Genomic DNA, 18,325 nt, shown 5'->3' on the forward strand with positions numbered 1-18,325 from the left:
TGTAGCACTACAGAAGGGAGAGAAAGCGGGGTGGCGAGCGGCTGCCGCTACTGGTGTTCAGAGGGTGCTTGGACAGTTTTAGGGCCTGCCGCTGCCCATGCTCTTCAGTTTATGAAACTACCAACTCTCAGTACCCAAAATTGCTCTGACTCCTTAGTCTAATACTTACCAGGGCTGGGGAGTTGGTACAAAAATAATCTGACTCAGACTCTTCAGTTTATAAAACTACTGACTCCGACTCCAGGTACCCAAAAATTGCTCCGACTCCACAGCCCTGCACAAAACACTCAGAAACAAACATTTCACAGAGCTGCACCTGAATTTCAGAATGTGAATCGGAGTGAGGGAAGATTTTACAATGAGCAAACATTTAATAATTTATAAATGAATATTGTAAAAAATAAGCAATTTTATTCATTACTTATTTTCAATATTCCTAAGCAGTGATGTGGACTAGAAAATAAATGTCTTCGTGTTGGTTCACAATATGAGCGATTGAGCTCAGTTTGCCGATCAAAGTGCTAAAGCAGTGTCACTCTATGAGATGTGTTCTAACTGCAGTGTTAACAAAATCAAAAACATGCTCCATTTTTAGAGTGATTTTTCTTAAAAAAGAATCTGCAAAAACACGCATTCCTTTAAAAATCGCTCTAAAAATCAATTTCCAAAATAGTGTGAACTAGGCCTTCGGCTTTGTTCACATTAAAAATCGCAAGCACGATTGCAAACGCTGATCGCTTTTTTGCGTGATTTTTTTCAAGCGATTCCGGGCGTTTTCTGAGCTTTGAGCAATTTTGTGTAAGCGTTTTTGATGAGCGATTGAGATTTTCACTTCCTGACGTTAGTCAGGAAGTGAACTCTTTGACCAGGAAAAGAATACAATGTATTTATTCTTAAATAGACTCAGAGATGAGTCTCACTAGGTTTTTTTACTTACTCTGGGCTTCCTCCAGCCCCATAAGCATGGATGTGTACCTCGCCGTCCTCCTAAGCTCCGCCGTTCAGCAGCAATCTTCCCCGGTAAGCGGGTCAGTGACGTCAGCCGTGGCCTTCTGTGCTTGCGCAGAAGGTCCGCCGTTGACGTCAGTCAGACTGAGTTCAAATGAGCCGCTTACCAGGAGTTGACTGCAGCTGAACTGGGGTGCTGAGAAGTAGTGAGGGACACATCCATGCTTATGGGGCTGGAGGAAGCCCCGGGTAATAAACTGCGGTGAGACTCATCTGAGTCTCTTTAAACGCACTCAGGAAATCGCTATACAAAGTGCATTTCAAGTGATTTCCCTATACCTTCTATTGAGCCAAAGCGCTCAGAAAATGGTACAGGTATCGCTTTTGAGATCGGCAAGCAATCACAACACTCATATGCGAACACTCTCATAGGAAATCATTGCACAAGGGCTTTTAGGGCGATTCTCAAAATCGCCAGCGCTTAAAAAAAATCTGCAAACGCTCATAGTGTAAACAAGCCCTTCAAGAGCTAAAGGAAGTAAAACTCCCAGACAACATTGCTTAATTATCATTTGAATATTCTGGGAGCTCATAAAACCGTATTCCAGGTTTGCTATTGGTGTAACGCGCACGATGGGTCTAGTTTCTCCTGTCCTGCAACATGTCACGTAACTTATTTGAGACGTTAGCAAATACAGCCCCCAGGCTGATAATGGATCTGCCATTCTCACAAAGCAGCAGAGCCAGACAGCCTCCTCCTGCAGCCAGCAAGTAAGTACAGCTCCCAGTCCCGAGTAAGTAAGTACTACCGAGCCGCCGTATCCAGTGCGCATGCCCCGGAAAATCCCTACCAGCCGTGTAAAGGTGCGCAGTCTACGCATGCGTCAACCTTTGCGGCGGAACAGCGGAAGCATTCCAAGTTCCAAGGAGCGAACGGCTCATGCGTGGGAAAGTCTCGCGTCACCCGCGGTCAGTAGCTGCGCGAGACTTCGCCGCACATGCGCGCTGAGCACGATGAGTCCTGGAGAGGTGCTGGTACTTAGTACCCTTGAGTACCGGCAGAAGAAGACCCTTATTTTGCTGACTTTAAAAGTTTCGTTTTGCGGTCTGTGTTTGTGATCGGCCCTATGATCCTCTGTCTGCAGTCGGGATCCCTCCGCGGGACGAGCGCATTCCCCCCCAGCCTGCAGATTCAGCTAGAGTAGAACTAACATGCAAGTTAGCTAAGGTGAGGACTAGCCAAGAGGAGCCCAATGAGTGGAATACAGTCTGCGGTCTCGGACAGGTGAGTGCAGCCCGTCGGTATACTTTACTGGGCAGAACTTTCTAATGCAGAATTTGAAACATAAACAGAGATCAAAACTCCCTGGTCCACTCCTTGTTTAATTTGTGTTTTCCTGCCGTGGGAGTGTTTTGGGTTGGTGACGGGTGATTGTAATTGGCACACTATTTTTATATTTGGTGACAGTGGAGTTGTGTGGCTGCATGATCACAGGCTACAAAGTTACAGCTGATCATTCAGAGAAGTTACAAAGTTTATTTCCTCTCTCTTCTCACTTCTTTGTGATGGGCCTTTCATTTCCACTTTGGTTGGGGACATGTTCCTTCACTTGTTATGGTTGGCTTTTGGAAAGTTTTCATTTTTGAAGGCAGAGATGTCTGTTAAAAAAAATCAAAGTGAAATGTAAATAACTCATTTTATCTTATGGATACAAGAGTGTTAGTTTAAACTTTTCCATAGTTTTGTGTTGTTTTTGGGAAAACTGGAATTAGTATTTATAGAGCGATGACATCTTATGCTGGGCTTTACAGAGTGTATATGGTTCTGTCACTAACTATCCCTCAGAGGAGCTCACAATCTAATTCCTACTATAGACTACCGTCTATGGCAGGCATGGGCAAACTTGGCTCTCCAGCTGTTAAGGAACTACAAGTCCCACAATGCATTGCAGGAGTCTGACAGCCACAGTCATGACTCATAAAAGCAAATGCATTGTGGGACTTGTATTTCCGTAACAGCTGGAGGGCTGAGTTTGCCCATGCCTGCTCTAGGGCCAATTTTTCTTTAGGGGGAAGCCTGGAGGAAACCCACACAGACTTAGAGAAAACATACAAACTCTGTGGAGATGGTGCCCTGGCTGGGGTTTGAACCAGGGTCCCAGCGCTGCAAGGCGAGAGTGCTATCCATGGTGCCACCGTGCCAGAACTTTGAGGAACTAATCAGATTAGTTCTGAAGCAAGAGAAATATAGAGGCTGCCATATTTATTTCCTTTTAAGCTATACCAGTTGCCTGGCTATCCTGCTGATCCTCTGCCTCTCATACGTTTCACCATAGACCCTGAACAAGCATGCAGCAGATCAATTGCTTCTGACATTATTTACAGATCTGACAAGATTAGCTGCATGCTTGTTTCCGTTGTTATTCAGACACTGCTACAGCCATATAGTTCAGCAGGGCTGCCAGACAACCGGTATTGTTACATAGGAAATAAATATGGCAGCCTCCATATTCTTCTCACTTAATTTGTCCTTTAAACATAGCAGATCAGATTCTGCAGGCTAATGACAAAGTAACTGGACAGCTGCATACATGTTTTAGTTGTCAGTTTACTATGAGCCTATGTTTACGCTGGTTAGTTGCAATTGAATTGCAACTAACTATGAGCCTATGTTTACGCTGGTTAGTTGCAATTGAATTGCTACATGATGCAATTATATTGTAATGGTATATTTATATTGTAGTAATGCAAGACATGCTGTGCGGTATTGGATAACGTGCATGTGTACTGTTATAGTGAAGCATCCTTTTCATTAAAGGCTGGTTTCCACTAAGCTGGCATGTGTCTTGCAGTGATGTGAGCAGGGCTGTGGATTCGGAGTCGGGGCAATTTTGGGCACCCGGAGTCGGAGTCATTGATTTCATAGACTGAGGAGTCGGATTATTTTTGTACAAAATCCACAGCCCTGTTAAGTATTAGACTAAGGAGTTGGAGTTGAGGAGTCGGAGCCATTTTGGGTACCCGGAGTCGGAGTCATGGTTTCATAAACCGAGGAGTCGGAAGATTTTTGTACCGACTCCACAGCCCTGGATGTGAATACGCATCCGAATCCCTGTAGCCGAGCCATGCGCGGCTATAGTGATTCGGGTGCATGCTGCAATTAAAGAGGAACTGATAGCCAAACTATGCCAGGGCTATGCCAGGGAAAAAAAAACATATGTAAGTAGATAAGTATCTGCTCTTCTAACATAACAAATGTATTGCACTCACTGTCCACATTTTGATTTCAGAGAATTTTATATAATACATTCAGAGAATTCTTATCCCTGGCAGGGGCCATCTTGGGTCCCTCCGGCTGAAACCAATCGTGATGTCATTTCCTCCCTTACTCCCCTATGGCATCCCCTACCTCTCCTCCCTGCGGTATCCGAAGTGGACTTGGTGCCCAGTCTGGATTTTAGGGCAGCATGGTGTTTAGAAATGAATTTAAATTAGTTCCCGTGGAATTAATACTTTCATATGTCTCCCACATCACTGGTGCAGAATTTAGATGGGAACTTAAGTGCCTGTAACCATGTGTAGGTGAGTGTGCGTGCTGCCTTAAAGCGGTAGGATCAGCCATACTATGCCAGGGAAAAAAAACACATATACAAGTAGATAAATACTTGATCTACTTACATAACATGTATTGTACTGTCCACGTTTTGATTTCAGTGAATGTTATATAGTAAATGAAGAGAATTCTGTTCCTGGTGGGGGCCATGTCTTTTGCCCACAGTTAAGGCTAACTCGTGATGTCATTTCTGCCCTTTACTTTTTTTCTTGTCTCCTCCAATCGCTGAGTCACCTCAGCCTTGCTTGTAAACACAAGTGATTAGGGGATTAGGTTTCAGATAAGAAGCTGGCAGGGAAATAAAGGGAAGAGGAGGAATAGATTATAGATAAAAAGAACCCCCAGCATGCAATTCTTTGGCACGACTACTAAAAGGCCAGTGTTCCTTAAGTATGTGATAACTCCAAATCCTAACAGCAAAAAAATGTTTTGAAAGTTTTGAATGCAGGATTAGCATCTATATCACTTAATACACTCAGACCAGTTGCTGTTGAAATTTGATTTTTATGGTGACGATACCGCTTTAATTCCTCCCCGCTTCGCTTTGCAATGCTGTGGGGAGGAGTGGAAATGCCGAGGAGGATGCGGGGGACATATAAAAGAGTATTAATTCCAAAGGCACTAATTTAAATTCCTTCTAAAGACCATGCTGCCCTAAAGTCCAGACTGGGCACAAAGTCCAGACTGGGCACCAAGTCCACAGGGGGTACTGCAGAGAGGAGGGGGATGCCGTAAGGGAGGAAATGACATCACGATTCCGTGTTCTTCCCAGAAGTTTTTTCCAGCCGGGTGGCATGAAATAGTAGCCGGGTGGCATGAAAAAGTAGCCGGGTGGGGTGAGATGAGAGAATGCAGGGCCAGTGCTTCTGTGAGCAACTCTGCTTACAGTATAGGAGGAGATGGACAGCCACGTGGTCACCAAAACTAGCTGGGTGGAGCACCCGGCTAAAAGATACTGGGAAGAACACTGGGATTGGCTTCCGCCTGTGGGGAGGAGGAAAAAAAAACCCCGACATGCACTGCAACTTTTGTTTTGCAGCTGATGTACGAGGTCAGAGCTTTGGGAACCAGGGTTTGTTATTCACCTAAAATAAAAAATGTCAGATTGATTATGAACTTTTGCATTGCCTGATTTAATCAGTTAGGCCTGGTGCACACCAGAGGAGTTTTTCTTAACGTTTGGAGTTTTTAAATCTGCTGCTAATGTTATCCTATGTGTCTCTGCACACTGGAGCAATGAGGTTTTGTAAAAATCCCCATAGCATTACATTGGGAAGAGCTTTTAGAGGTTTCAAAAGCTCTTCCCAATGTAATGCTATGGGGTTTTTTACAAAACCTCATTGCTCCAGTGTGCACAGACACATAGGATAACATTAGCAGCAGATTTAAAAACTCAAAACGCTCAGAAAAACTCCTCTGGTGTGCACCAGGCCTTACTCTTTAAATCCAGCATGCCATCTGAATTGTGCAGGTATGCGATTCGGATGCAAAGCTATTGGTGCAGTAGGCAGCATTTACCCCTCTTGAATCACTTGTGGGAAAATATTGCGGATTCCACAGCAGTGAAAGTGGGCTATTACTGTATGCTTCACAACAAATGCATATTGCGCTATAACATTTTTTCCCTCCATTGCGATCCGGTTATTACAGGGCACACAACGTGCTGGTGATCACCTAGCCATACTATTTCGAGTCTTGTTAGGCCTGTGTAAAGTACTGAGATCCTGTTTAGCAAAACGTACATTCAGAGTCAGAGATGAAGTTTCTCTACTTGTGGAAAAACACTGGCGTTAGTCCAGTTGAGGACCCAAAACCGCTTCCTGCCTGGTCGCGAACACTAATCTGTAAGAAATTAGGGACCTACCAGGAAACGCTGTCCACGTCACCAACCGAAACTTGTAAAGAAAATGTAATAAAGTGCTATTGCGTGCGCAGTGTCCATTTCTGTGCCACAAAGGTCCGGGCCTAGGGTGGCAGGATAGAATAGGCAGCCGGCACCCAGGTACTTAACTCACACAGACCTGGTCCGCAGGCTGCTTTCTGTGCACATTACGGCGGGCAGCTACAGAGTCGGCAGGCCTCCTTCAGAGTTGCGAGCAGAGCAGCAGCAGTTTTTCCTCTAGCGAAAAATAGTAAAACGGAGGTGCTAGGAAGGATAATATACACCAAACGCAGTTTAAAAAAGGGAGGTAATAGTGGACTTACTAACCCTTTGATGACTCAATATTGCCAGATTCAAATACGAAGAACTTTATTATATACTCCACAGCACTTGTGAAGTATACAATAATGCCCTTCTTTTAAAAAGTTATTCTAACTCCATTACTTTCACCTTCTTAAAACGTACCTGAGGCAATTGGTTTCTTCCAATATACAGGGAGCGACTTCTTAACGTGCTTGGTGTCAGGTATAAGCTCTTCACTATACAGTGGCTGACTTATTAGTAACCCACCTTTTTAAGTATCATTTCATGCAAAGTACTTCACAACTACATAACATACCACACTATTGTGGGCTTACAATCTCCACTTTTGTCTTTCAACAAGTTCTCTCTCCAGGTTACATTCGCCTCCAGCTCTGAATGGTCATTTTCCCCTCTGCTTTGCGTCCCTCACTCTACAAGTCAGCGTTTCATGATGGCTGGAGAGAGACCACAGTGGCTGGAGGAGGGGAAGATGAAGGTTCCGTGCTGGAGTGGAGCCTGAAGAGGTGAGTAACTGCTGCTCTGCTCTTAGGGTGAGCACTAGCAAGCATTTGGAAGGTGCACAAGAGCAGCTGGCAGGCTATCAATTCACTGCCTTCAGCCTCCACGTGAAAGAGGCCTAAAAGTAACGTAACATCTCTCCTGGTCGGTTAAGCTGTCCATTCCCCTTGCACTCAGATACCACCATCAGTAAAGCATAGCTCTTTATTAAAAAGTCATTAAAATGACAGGAAAAGGGTTAAAAATGGGTTTAGCAATGACAGCCCGCTGTTTCAAGCCTACTAGCTCTTTACCACGCGAGTAAGCCATACCAGTATATGAGAACATGAAGGTTTCAACCCTCTCTAAATAGCAATACAAATACACACTGACCAATCAAAGCAAACTTCACTTCAGCCAATGAAGGCACAGAAAGCAAGGTGTGGACCTGATGGAAGACTTGGAACAAAATGCTAACCAATCATAGAGCAGAGAGGCCAATGGGCGTGGATAGCATCATAGCACCACCCGTAGGCCGATCTCTGCATTCTGACAGAAAATACTACTAGGTGTGTAGATCTCACCACACATGTAGAGATGAACAGTCTGTCCAGTCTAGCTCAGATGCAGATAAGATGCCACCGCTTTTCCTGAAGCATGAATCAGTTGGCGTCTTGGGAAGTTTGATGTGGAGCTCCTGGGAGTTCAGTTTGTGCAGTTATTCTCTTGTGTAGCACTGTGGCAGTGGCTGTTGTCCTCATCTGGCATGCTCTTGGACTTCATTTCCAGCACTGTCTGAATATCAGCCATTGCCGGCTAAAATGAGGGTGCGGCTGAGTGGGGTTTGATAGAGGGGTAAGTGCAAGAGTCCTGGTGTTGCTTATTTGAGATGTAAAGTGTTAGGTTTCCACTATTGGGCACCTTATATTGTTGGTTTGTATTTAGTAGGGTAGGACGGTTGAGGATTTTGTAGGGGGGATCTAATTGGTGTTTAGATGCAGCATTAGATTCCCAAGTTTTTGGCTCTTGTTGCTGATTGAGCACCAGTACTTCCTTTATGCAATAGTTCTGTGACTTGTTTTGTATGGCAGCTTCCATATATCTATAGGTGGTTCAGCAAATACCATGTAGGGCAGTGCTCCCTCAGTCTCTTCCTAATACTACATTTTTTTTTAAATGCTTTAGACATTAGGGCCCTTAAAGGACTACTGTAGGGGGGTCGGGGGAAAATGAGTTGAACTTACCCGGGGTTTCTAATGGTGCCCTGCAGAGGTCCTGTGCCCGCGCAGCCACTCACCGAAGCTCCGGCCCCGCCTCTGGTTCACTTCTGGAATTTCCAACTTTAAAATCAGAAAACCACTGCGCCTACGTTGCCGAGTCCTCACTCCCGATGACGTCACCAGGAGCGTACTGCGCAGGCACTGACCATACTGGGCCTGCGCAATACACTGCTGGTGACGTCAGCTGGAGCAAAGTCACGGCAACGCAGGCGCAGTGGTTTTCTGATTTTAAAGTTGGAAATTCCAGAAGTGAACCAGAGACGGGGACCGGAGCATCGATGAGTGGCTGTGCGGGCACAGGATGTCTGCGGGGGACCATTAAAAGCCCCGGGTAAGTTCATCTCATCCCCCCCCCCCCTCCTCCAATGTCAGGTGTGTGTGTGTATATGTGTATGTATGTATGTATCTATCTATCTAGCAGTAGAATATCCTTATAGTAATCTTTGGATATAGTAAACTCAGTGTTCATGTCCCTGCAAATCTGTCTGTATAAATCTACAATGCAAAGATGACCGACCCAATCCAGTATGTATGCTCTTATTTATTAGTAGACCACATGACACATATCAGAGACGTTTCAGAGGGACATCCTCCTTTCTCAAGCTCTGTCTAACTGGAGAGGCTATAAGAATAGTATGGTGCGTAAAATCGATTTATGTCAATAGATGTCGCTGTTTTTTGTAATATACTCTTTGCACACATGTGGGCAGTATTCGCCTGACGTGTGTGTGCTTAGCACTGTTCCTATGGGCGGTTCTCCAAGCCACCGAGGGTGTCACTAGTTCCCCATATAGTCCTCTCCATTGAGGGTGTGACTGGATGGATGTCAGCTGCAGAGACATTCCTATAGGTCGGCGCCACAGGTGTACTGAATGGACGGAGCCCGCCAGTGTAAGCCCTGCTTCCTGGTAAGAGATGCCATTTGCATACACGTTTAGCATATGTATGAGAAGTTCCCCATCAGGTCCATGTGTGATACGCTTGGGGATTGGTCCCCATAGGCGACACTTGCACGTGATTGGTTGCTTTCAATGGACTTATGGTATATAAATAGATGATAAGTTTGATGTTAGACACTGACAGCTTGAGAAAGGAGGATGTCCCTCTGAAACGTCTCTGATATGTGTCATGTGGTCTACTAATACATAAGAGCATAAATACTGGATGGTGCCGGTCTTCATCTTTGTATTGCATTTGTGGGGGCTGGAGTGCTGCCAGACCTATTGACCTGACACATCACCTGTCTATCGGGGGTGCTGTCAATCACACTTTTGCTTGTATAAATATACAATGTATGACCAATTCTGATAGAAAACTACTTTTCCTGGTCCCTTGGAGCTCACTATAAAGGGATTGTACTGTATAATCAGTCTTTTACCACATCTAGTACATGCATGCCCGGTTTTATATAATCTGAAAAGTAAAATCCATTGGTTGCTGCGGGTTCACATTACTATCACATTTCCTATCTCATCAAAGATAAAGATCAGTGTTTCTTTTCTAGACTCTTTGCTTTGTTGATGTGGTATGGGAAATGTGTCACTCCTCTTGTATGGCAAAGAAGTGCTATTTGGGAATGAGGGCAAAGAAATGCAAGACAGGAACGAGGAGGCTGATTTTTTATTTTGTATTATTGTTATACTGAAGCTTGAATCATAAACCGAGATGTGATCTGAATTCCATGTAGCCAGTTATTAAATTCAAGCTTAAGGAAATCTTAAGTCAAATTAAAACATGAGTTTAACTTACATGGGGCTTCTTGCACCCCCCCTGGAGTCATTCGGTGCCTATGACTTCTGTCCGAGTCCCTCCCGGCCAGCAGCGCTGGCCCCCGCAAAGCTGGCCAGTCACGTGCCTCCTCGCCTTCTGCAGCCAGGAGCATTCTGCGCATTACATGAAAATCGCCACTGTGCACTGTGCATAAAGTTGGAAACTCCAGAAGTGAACCAGAGGCGGGGACCGGAGCATCGGTGAGTGGCTGTGCGGGCTCCCGGCTACCGGAGTGTGATAAGGGTGCGCACGGCTCAGAGCTGCACATGTGCAGTAGCTGCCAACTGGCAGCTGCTGCTACTGTCCGGATGGACTTCGTAGGCACACGATGACTCCAAGGAGTTGCAAGAAGCCCCAGGTAATTTAAACTTTTTTTTTTTTTTTTTTTTTTTTTTTTATTAATTTAACTTAAGTCTCCCTTTACATCCTATATAGAGATGTAATCTGTATTCTAACTGATCAGGCTTTTTTTACCAGCTTTTTTTTTTTTTTTAATTAGCCTGGCCTGAGCCAGAAGATTCTGAAAGCTAATGATCTAATTACATGACAGCTTGATTATTTGATCTCTGTTCATATAACTATCCATTCAAATTCAGGACCTCTGCTCTGGCTGGCTTCCTGTTCAGAAAGTGGGGTCTTGAAACATCACTTCCTGTGCACCATAAATGTGCAGCGGACAGTGCCAACATAGTGTTTGTGGACTGTAAATGTTGCAGCTAAGGCAACAAATGTGCAAACCATTTCCCTGTCCCACCCTTGTCACTGCCTCGTCACCACCCTTTGTCACCATTTTTATCTGCATGTTTCTACCATAATGCTGGCCTTTCTATCTTAAAGGGAACCAGAGATGAACGATTCACACAAAATAAACATATCAGTCGATGGCTTGTAAAGAATAAATGCTCTACCTGATAATTTTGCCACTCTAGTGTGCCTTTTTGAGTGTTTTTTTTTTTTTTTTTTTTATCCATTATTGCTCCAGGAAAAATCCAATATGGCCGCCGGGTCATATCCCTTCTGCTTCCAGGTTATGAGCTGTTCTGGATGTGCTGTCTAGCCTCGATGAGACTATATATAGACAAGCAGGGTTGCTGCTGCAGCCTTTCATCTGTGTGCTTTAAACTTTATTATTCTCGTATGCTGTGTGGCTGCCTGTAGGAAGTGTCTCTCATAGAAATGAAACTGCATACAGTAGATAATGACTGGCTGCACAGTGCACACAGATCACACAGCCACACTTGTCTGTTTCAGAGATTCTCTTTCAGCAGGAGCAGCCCCTTCCATATCATCAGCTCTGAGCATGCAAAGCAGGAAAGCTGAGCCAGGAGTGGGCAGGCTTGGGCTTGAAAAGACTCCACAGAACACTGACTTGGCTATAATGATTCCAGGTCAAACCTAGACTGAATGCTCAGTCGGGGATTCTTATCACAGCTGTTAACCTCTTGCCGACCGCGTCACGCCGATGGGTGTGGCCGCCGCGGCAGCCCCAGGACCGCCTAACGCTGATTGGTGTAAAGTCCTGGGGCTCTGTTTTGCAGGAGATCGCGCGCAGGCTGCGCGCGCATCTCCTGCTTGGGGGGGGCAGAGCTCCGCCCCACCTTCAGTCTCCGAGCGGCTGTTGCCGCTTGGGAGACTGTTAGACGGCGTGATCGCCGTCTATTTACATGGTGCAGCGCATCCCCGCTCGCCCACACGTTCGCGTGGATCGATTACCGCTCGTCCCCGCCGGCACTCCTTATCAGCCGCTCGATTCCCCACTATTGTCCGCCAGCGGGGATCGAGCGGGGAATCTATCCGGCAGGTCATCAGACCTGTCGGATATTATCAGTCGAGCCATCAGCGGCTCGATCGATGAGGAGAGTTTCTCCCGTGTATGCCCAGCATAAGGCTACTTTCACAGTGCGATTTACACCATAATCCCTGTAAAAACAAGAACACAACTGAAAGGAAAAGTCACACTTCACTGTTTAATGCGCATGTCATGCAGTAACACACTGCATGTAGTGTGTTGGGATACTGCTCTCCATTAGTTTGCATCGGACATACTGCGATCGTCGCATAGGCTTAACATTTCAGGGCACTACAGCGGTCGGCACTACAATGCGTTCACTGCATTGAACCTCAAGGCTCCACTGGGAATGGGGCCTTAGGCTTCATGCGCACTATATAAGTCGTGCATCTTGAAAAATAGGATTGCAACAGTGATGTAAAGTTGCATCACAGACTACTGCTGCTATGCAACCTGTAAAGTGCAGCATACAGTTCAAAGACTTTGTTTCCCTGTCGGAAATTATAGAAGTGTGAACATCCCCAATGAAATATACTGTAAGTGCATCATATTGTGCATTTGCGCTGTGCTGACACAGATGTAGTTTGAAAGCAGCTTTATAGTCGCTCCTGATTGTTCGACCCACCAGCTAAATAGACAGATGGCAGGATGTTACTGGTAGCTGTAGCATGCTGGCAATCACATTTGATTAGTGAAAAGGGTGTTTTGTCCACCACTTGGCTTCAGTATTAGTTATTATCCTACATATTGGATGTTAGAATTTACAGGACACTGGAAAACTGATTAGCAAAAGGGAACTTCATTCCTGTGTTACTGTTATTTACAGTAGGCAGTGAAAAGAGATCTGTCAGGTTTTGGACTACTCTTCCTCCTCATGGGGGCTTCTAAATTATTTCTTTATTTACAAAAGAACTGAATGGCTGTTGATACACAGGAAACAGCCCTAAAATTAATATTGAGAAGGTGGACTAATCCAAAATCTGTCAGTCCCATCTGCTTTTTTTTTTTTTTTTTCCTACTATAAGTGACAGCAATATAGGAAACAAAAAGTAATTTCTAGTGCAATTTACTTTAGGCGAAATGTATATTTTATGTGTGTATTTTTCCATTAAATTTTTTTTTTTTTTGCGTTAGTGGTCCTTTAAATGTTTAATTTTTTTTCCCCTCAGTGCAAATAAAGCTACATATTTATGGGCGTGTTTGCCATGGTTTTTCTTTCTTTGTGACAGCTGTATATGCATTCCATTATGACAAGTACATAATCCTCTGAGACAGGCTTGTGACAGAATCTGAGACAGAGATGTATCTGTAAGACGTGATCTGGGACATGTTTTTTTATTTTGGAACAGAAAAGGGAGTTTGGTGAATTAAGTTGCACCACTGTATGGAATATGTCTCTCACTGATTACATATTGAATTGCGTTGGGTGACAGAACTGATGTCTCCCCCAATGTATTTTTTGCTTGCGTGAGTTCACATGTTGTAGCTTCCAGTGAATCCTCATGATCTCTTGCAATTACTGTGGTAGGTAATTGAGCCTTTTGAGATTTGGGTAGATTGGAATACAGATGTTCATTACGGTTTTGCTTGTATTCCCATACCTGGTCCAGGAGACACATGTAACTGTTTACTTCATACGTGACGTGGAGAGTTAAGGCTAGGGTAACAGTGGCAGCTGGCAGTCTCAAGAAATGGAAATATGAGATGAGTTTGTTTCCTTTGCGGCGCTATGTTCCTGATTATTTGTATGTTTAATATAAGCCCTTCTTAAAATATTCAGGGTTTCCGGTGAGGTGTGTTGTTTGGCAAAGGTCAAGCTGCTTTTGTCTGTATAATGCCATGTGGATATTGCATCTGTAGTTACTCCTTGTGGTAGAAGGGATATGGGAGCTACCATAGTTATTTATTTTTAATTAATCCAAATTGTCTAGCTTTTACTCTGAGCCCCAGAACCCACTAGAAAGCGCATTCGCTAGCGAATTGCGATAGCGTTTTGCAAGCGATTTTTGGGAGCGATTTCCCTGCTCCTATACAATTTATTAGAATGGAAATGCTCCCAACATGCTGCATGTCCTGCAATTGCGATTTCCTTAATCTCAATTGCTCTAGTGCAGCGCTGTCCAACTGGCGGCCCGCGGGCCGCATCCGGCCCGCCAGGCCACCTGCTGCGGCCCGCTCGTCTTCCTGGGATGCAGGCATGACTTGCGCTATGGGCGCCATGCCTGCTCCCTCTTATTGTGGCCTCTCCTGTGTCCCCGCTGCCGCTGCTGCCCCACAGCTCAGACCTCAGATCGCGGCGACTGAGGTAAACAGAGTGCGCATGGTACCCGCACGGAGTACGTCACATGCGGAAGTAACATCATTAGTCACTCCCGCATGTGACGTTCTGCCGCGCGGGTGTCATGCGCGCGCTCTGCTTGCTTCTTCCGTCGCCGCGATCTGTGAGGTCTGAGCTGTGGGGCAGCGGCAGCGGGGACACAGGAGAGGCCAGCGGGGACACAGGAGAGAGAGGTAACGGGCTCGCTAGCTGGGGGGGCACCTGTCTATCTAGCTGGGGGGGACACCTGTCACTATCTAGCTGGGGGGACACCTGTCACTATCTAGCTGGAGGGACACCTGTCACTATCTAGCTGGGTGGGACACCTGTCACTATCTAGCTGGGGGGGCACCTGTCACTATCTAGCTGGGGGGGCACCTGTCACTATCTAGCTGGGGGGGCACCTGTCACTATCTAGCTGGGGGGGCACCTGTCACTATCTAGCTGGGGGGGCACCTGTCACTATCTAGCTGGGGGGGCACCTGTCACTATCTAGCTGGGGGGGGCACCTGTCACTATCTAGCTGGGGGGGGCACCTGTCGCTATCTAACTGGGGGGGCACCTGTCACTATCTAACTGGGGGGGGGGGGGGCACCTGTCACTATCTAGCTGGGGGGACACCTGTCACTATCTAGCTGGGTGGGACACCTGTCACTATCTAGCTGGGGGGGCACCTGTCACTATCTAGCTGGGGGGGCACCTGTCACTATCTAGCTGGGGGGGCACCTGTCACTATCTAGCTGGGGGGGCACCTGTCACTATCTAGCTGGGGGGGCACCTGTCACTATCTAACTGAGGGGCACCTGTCACTATCTAGCTGGGGGGACACCTGTCACTATCTAGCTGGGGGGGACACCTGTCACTATCTAGCTGGGGGGACACCTGTCACTATCTAGCTGGGGGGGACACCTGTCACTATCTAGCTGGGGGGGACACCTGTCACTATCTAGCTGGGGGGGACACCTGTCACTATCTAGCTGGGGGGGACACCTGTCACTATCTAGCTGGGGGGGACACCTGTCACTATCTAGCTGGGGGGGACACCTGTCACTATCTAGCTGGGGGGGACACCTGTCACTATCTAGCTGGGGGGGACACCTGTCACTATCTAGCTGGGGGGGACACCTGTCACTATCTAGCTGGGGGGGACACCTGTCACTATCTAGCTGGGGGGGACACCTGTCACTATCTAGCTGGGGGGGACACCTGTCACTATCTAGCTGGGGGGGACACCTGTCACTATCTAGCTGGGGGGGACACCTGTCACTATCTAGCTGGGGGGGACACCTGTCACTATCTAGCTGGGGGGGACACCTGTCACTATCTAGCTGGGGGGACACCTGTCACTATCTAGCTGGGGGGACACCTGTCACTATCTAGCTGGGTGGGACACCTGTCACTATCTAGCTGGGGGGGCACCTGTCACTATCTAGCTGGGGAGGCACCTGTCACTATCTAGCTGGGGAGGCACCTGTCACTATCTAGCTGGGGGGGCACCTGTCACTATCTAGCTGGGGGGGGGCACCTGTCACTATCTAGCTGGGGGGGGGGCACCTGTCACTATCTAGCTGGGGGGGGGGGGGGGCACCTGTCACTATCTAGCTGGGGGGGGGGGGCACCTGTCACTATCTAGCTGGGGGGGCACCTGTCACTATCTAGCTGGGGGGGGCACCTGTCACTATCTAGCTGGGGGGGGGGGGGCACCTGTCACTATCTTGCTGGGGGGGGGCACCTGTCACTATCTAGCTGGGGGGGGCACCTGTCACTATCTAGCTGGGGGGGCACCTGTCACTATCTAGCTGGGGGGGCACCTGTCACTATCTAGCTGGGGGGGACACCTGTCACTATCTAGCTGGGGGGGACACCTGTCACTATCTAGCTGGGGGGGGACACCTGTCACTATCTAGCTGGGGGGGGACACCTGTCACTATCTAGCTGGGGGGGACACCTGTCACTATCTAGCTGGGGGGGACACCTGTCACTATCTAGCTGGGGGGACACCTGTCACTATCTAGCTGGGGGGGACACCTGTCACTATCTAGCTGGGGGGGACACCTGTCACTATCTAGCTGGGGGGGACACCTGTCACTATCTAGCTGGGGGGACACCTGTCACTATCTAGCTGGGGGGACACCTGTCACTATCTAGCTGGGGGGACACCTGTCACTATCTAGCTGGGGGGGACACCTGTCACTATCTAGCTGGGGGGGACACCTGTCACTATCTAGCTGGGGGGGACACCTGTCACTATCTAGCTGGGGGGGACACCTGTCACTATCTAGCTGGGGGGGACACCTGTCACTATCTAGCTGGGGGGGACACCTGTCACTATCTAGCTGGGGGGGACACCTGTCACTATCTAGCTGGGGGGGACACCTGTCACTATCTAGCTGGGTGGGACACCTGTCACTATCTAGCTGGGTGGGACACCTGTCACTATCTAGCTGGGTGGGGGGACACCTGTCACTATCTAGCTGGGTGGGGGGACACCTGTCACTATCTAGCTGGGTCGGACACCTGTCACGATCTAGCTGGGTGGGGGGACACCTGTCACGATCTAGCTGGGTGGGAGGACACCTGTCACTACCTCAACTGGGGGGGGCACCTGTCACTACCTCACCCGGCCACAGCATCACCGGCAGCCCGGCCACAGCAGCACCGCAAGGCATTTCAGCCCACACATCATCCCCAATCCGGCCCAAAACACTATTGCCAGGCACAGCAGCCAGTAGAGGAGAATTTAGAAGCCAGGTGAGAGGTGTCTACCATATTAAAGGGGCATTCTGCTTATTTATGTGAAATGCTGTCTATTTATGTGCCCCATGACTGCTGAATTTGTCATGTTGGGGGCCTCATGGTTACTGGATTTGTCTTGTTGGGGGCCTCATGATTTGTTGGGGGCATCACGATTGCTGAATTTGTCTTGTTGGGGGCCTCAAGATTGCTGAATGTGTCTTGTTGGGGGGCCTCATGATTTTTGGGGGGCCTCATGATTGCTAAATTTGTCTTGTTGGGGGCATCATGATTGCTGAATGTGTCTTGTTGGGGGCCTCATGATTTTTTGGGGGCCTCATGATTGCTGAATTTGTCTTGTTGGTGGTCACATGATTGCGAACTGCGAGACTATGGAAAAGCTAAATCGTTATCATGAAACAATAGCGTTAAACCTACTTTTTTTAGCTTTTTAAAACGGAAAATAAAACTGGGAGGTTCTAAAAAAAAACCACATTTTTCAGGAGTAGGATGGATGAAATTGTTTATCTTCACAGTTTATTTTCAACTTGGATTTTCCATAATGTTCATGTATGAGTTAAAACGTTTGTATGTAGTTTAAATTGCTGTTGCCACTTTGCGATAGATAAGTGACTTTTGGGTTGCAGTTTGGACACTCGGCCTCCAAAAGGTTTTCCACCACTGTCCTAATCTAATGTCCCACATTGCTAAATTCATGTAAATTTGTCTCCACCCGTGGCCACACCCGCATTCTGGTCCATGGCCACACCCATTTTTCGGCGCAACGGAACCCCCGTGGTTTCCCCAACATCTTAAATTGCATTTTGTGGTAAGTGCTGCCAATCTAATTGTCCTTGCTCTCTAAATGCTCAAAAAAAGCTCTAGTGGGTACCAGGCCTGATCCTGTACCTTTTTTACTTAACTTTAAAGCAGACCTGAACTCAGAACTTCCTCTCTGCTCTAAAAGATAAGCAGCAGCATAATAACCTTTAAAGAAAAATGTTTCTTTGTTACAGCTGATACAAATCCTGCAATAAATCTGCAGTGTTTCTACTTCCTGCTTTCACGAAAGCAGACATAGGGTTAACATCCTGTTTTTATAAATTAGCTGCTCTGCCAAGGCAACCAGCTGACACATCTGAGAGGGCACATTATAGTTGCCATTAGTCACAGATGAGGAGGAATTAGACAG

General features: G+C 47.0%; 1 protein-coding gene across 7 annotated transcripts in view; it reads left to right on the forward strand.

Moving 5' to 3' along the window:
- Positions 1 to 1,927: 1,927 nt before the first annotated feature.
- The window catches only part of ARHGEF12 (Rho guanine nucleotide exchange factor 12), a 243,186-nt gene continuing 226,788 nt past the window's right edge, over positions 1,928 to 18,325 (forward strand). For all 7 annotated transcript variants that reach the window (XM_068240993.1, XM_068240996.1, XM_068240994.1 and 4 more), the window contains exon 1: positions 1,928 to 2,233. In XM_068240993.1, coding sequence (XP_068097094.1) covers positions 2,202 to 2,233 — 32 coding nt within the window. In that variant the 5' untranslated portion in view covers positions 1,928 to 2,201. The remainder of the gene's footprint in view (positions 2,234 to 18,325) is intronic.

Source organism: Hyperolius riggenbachi, chromosome 6 (genome assembly GCF_040937935.1).
Source record: "Hyperolius riggenbachi isolate aHypRig1 chromosome 6, aHypRig1.pri, whole genome shotgun sequence".
NCBI classification, from domain to species: Eukaryota; Metazoa; Chordata; class Amphibia; order Anura; family Hyperoliidae; genus Hyperolius; species Hyperolius riggenbachi.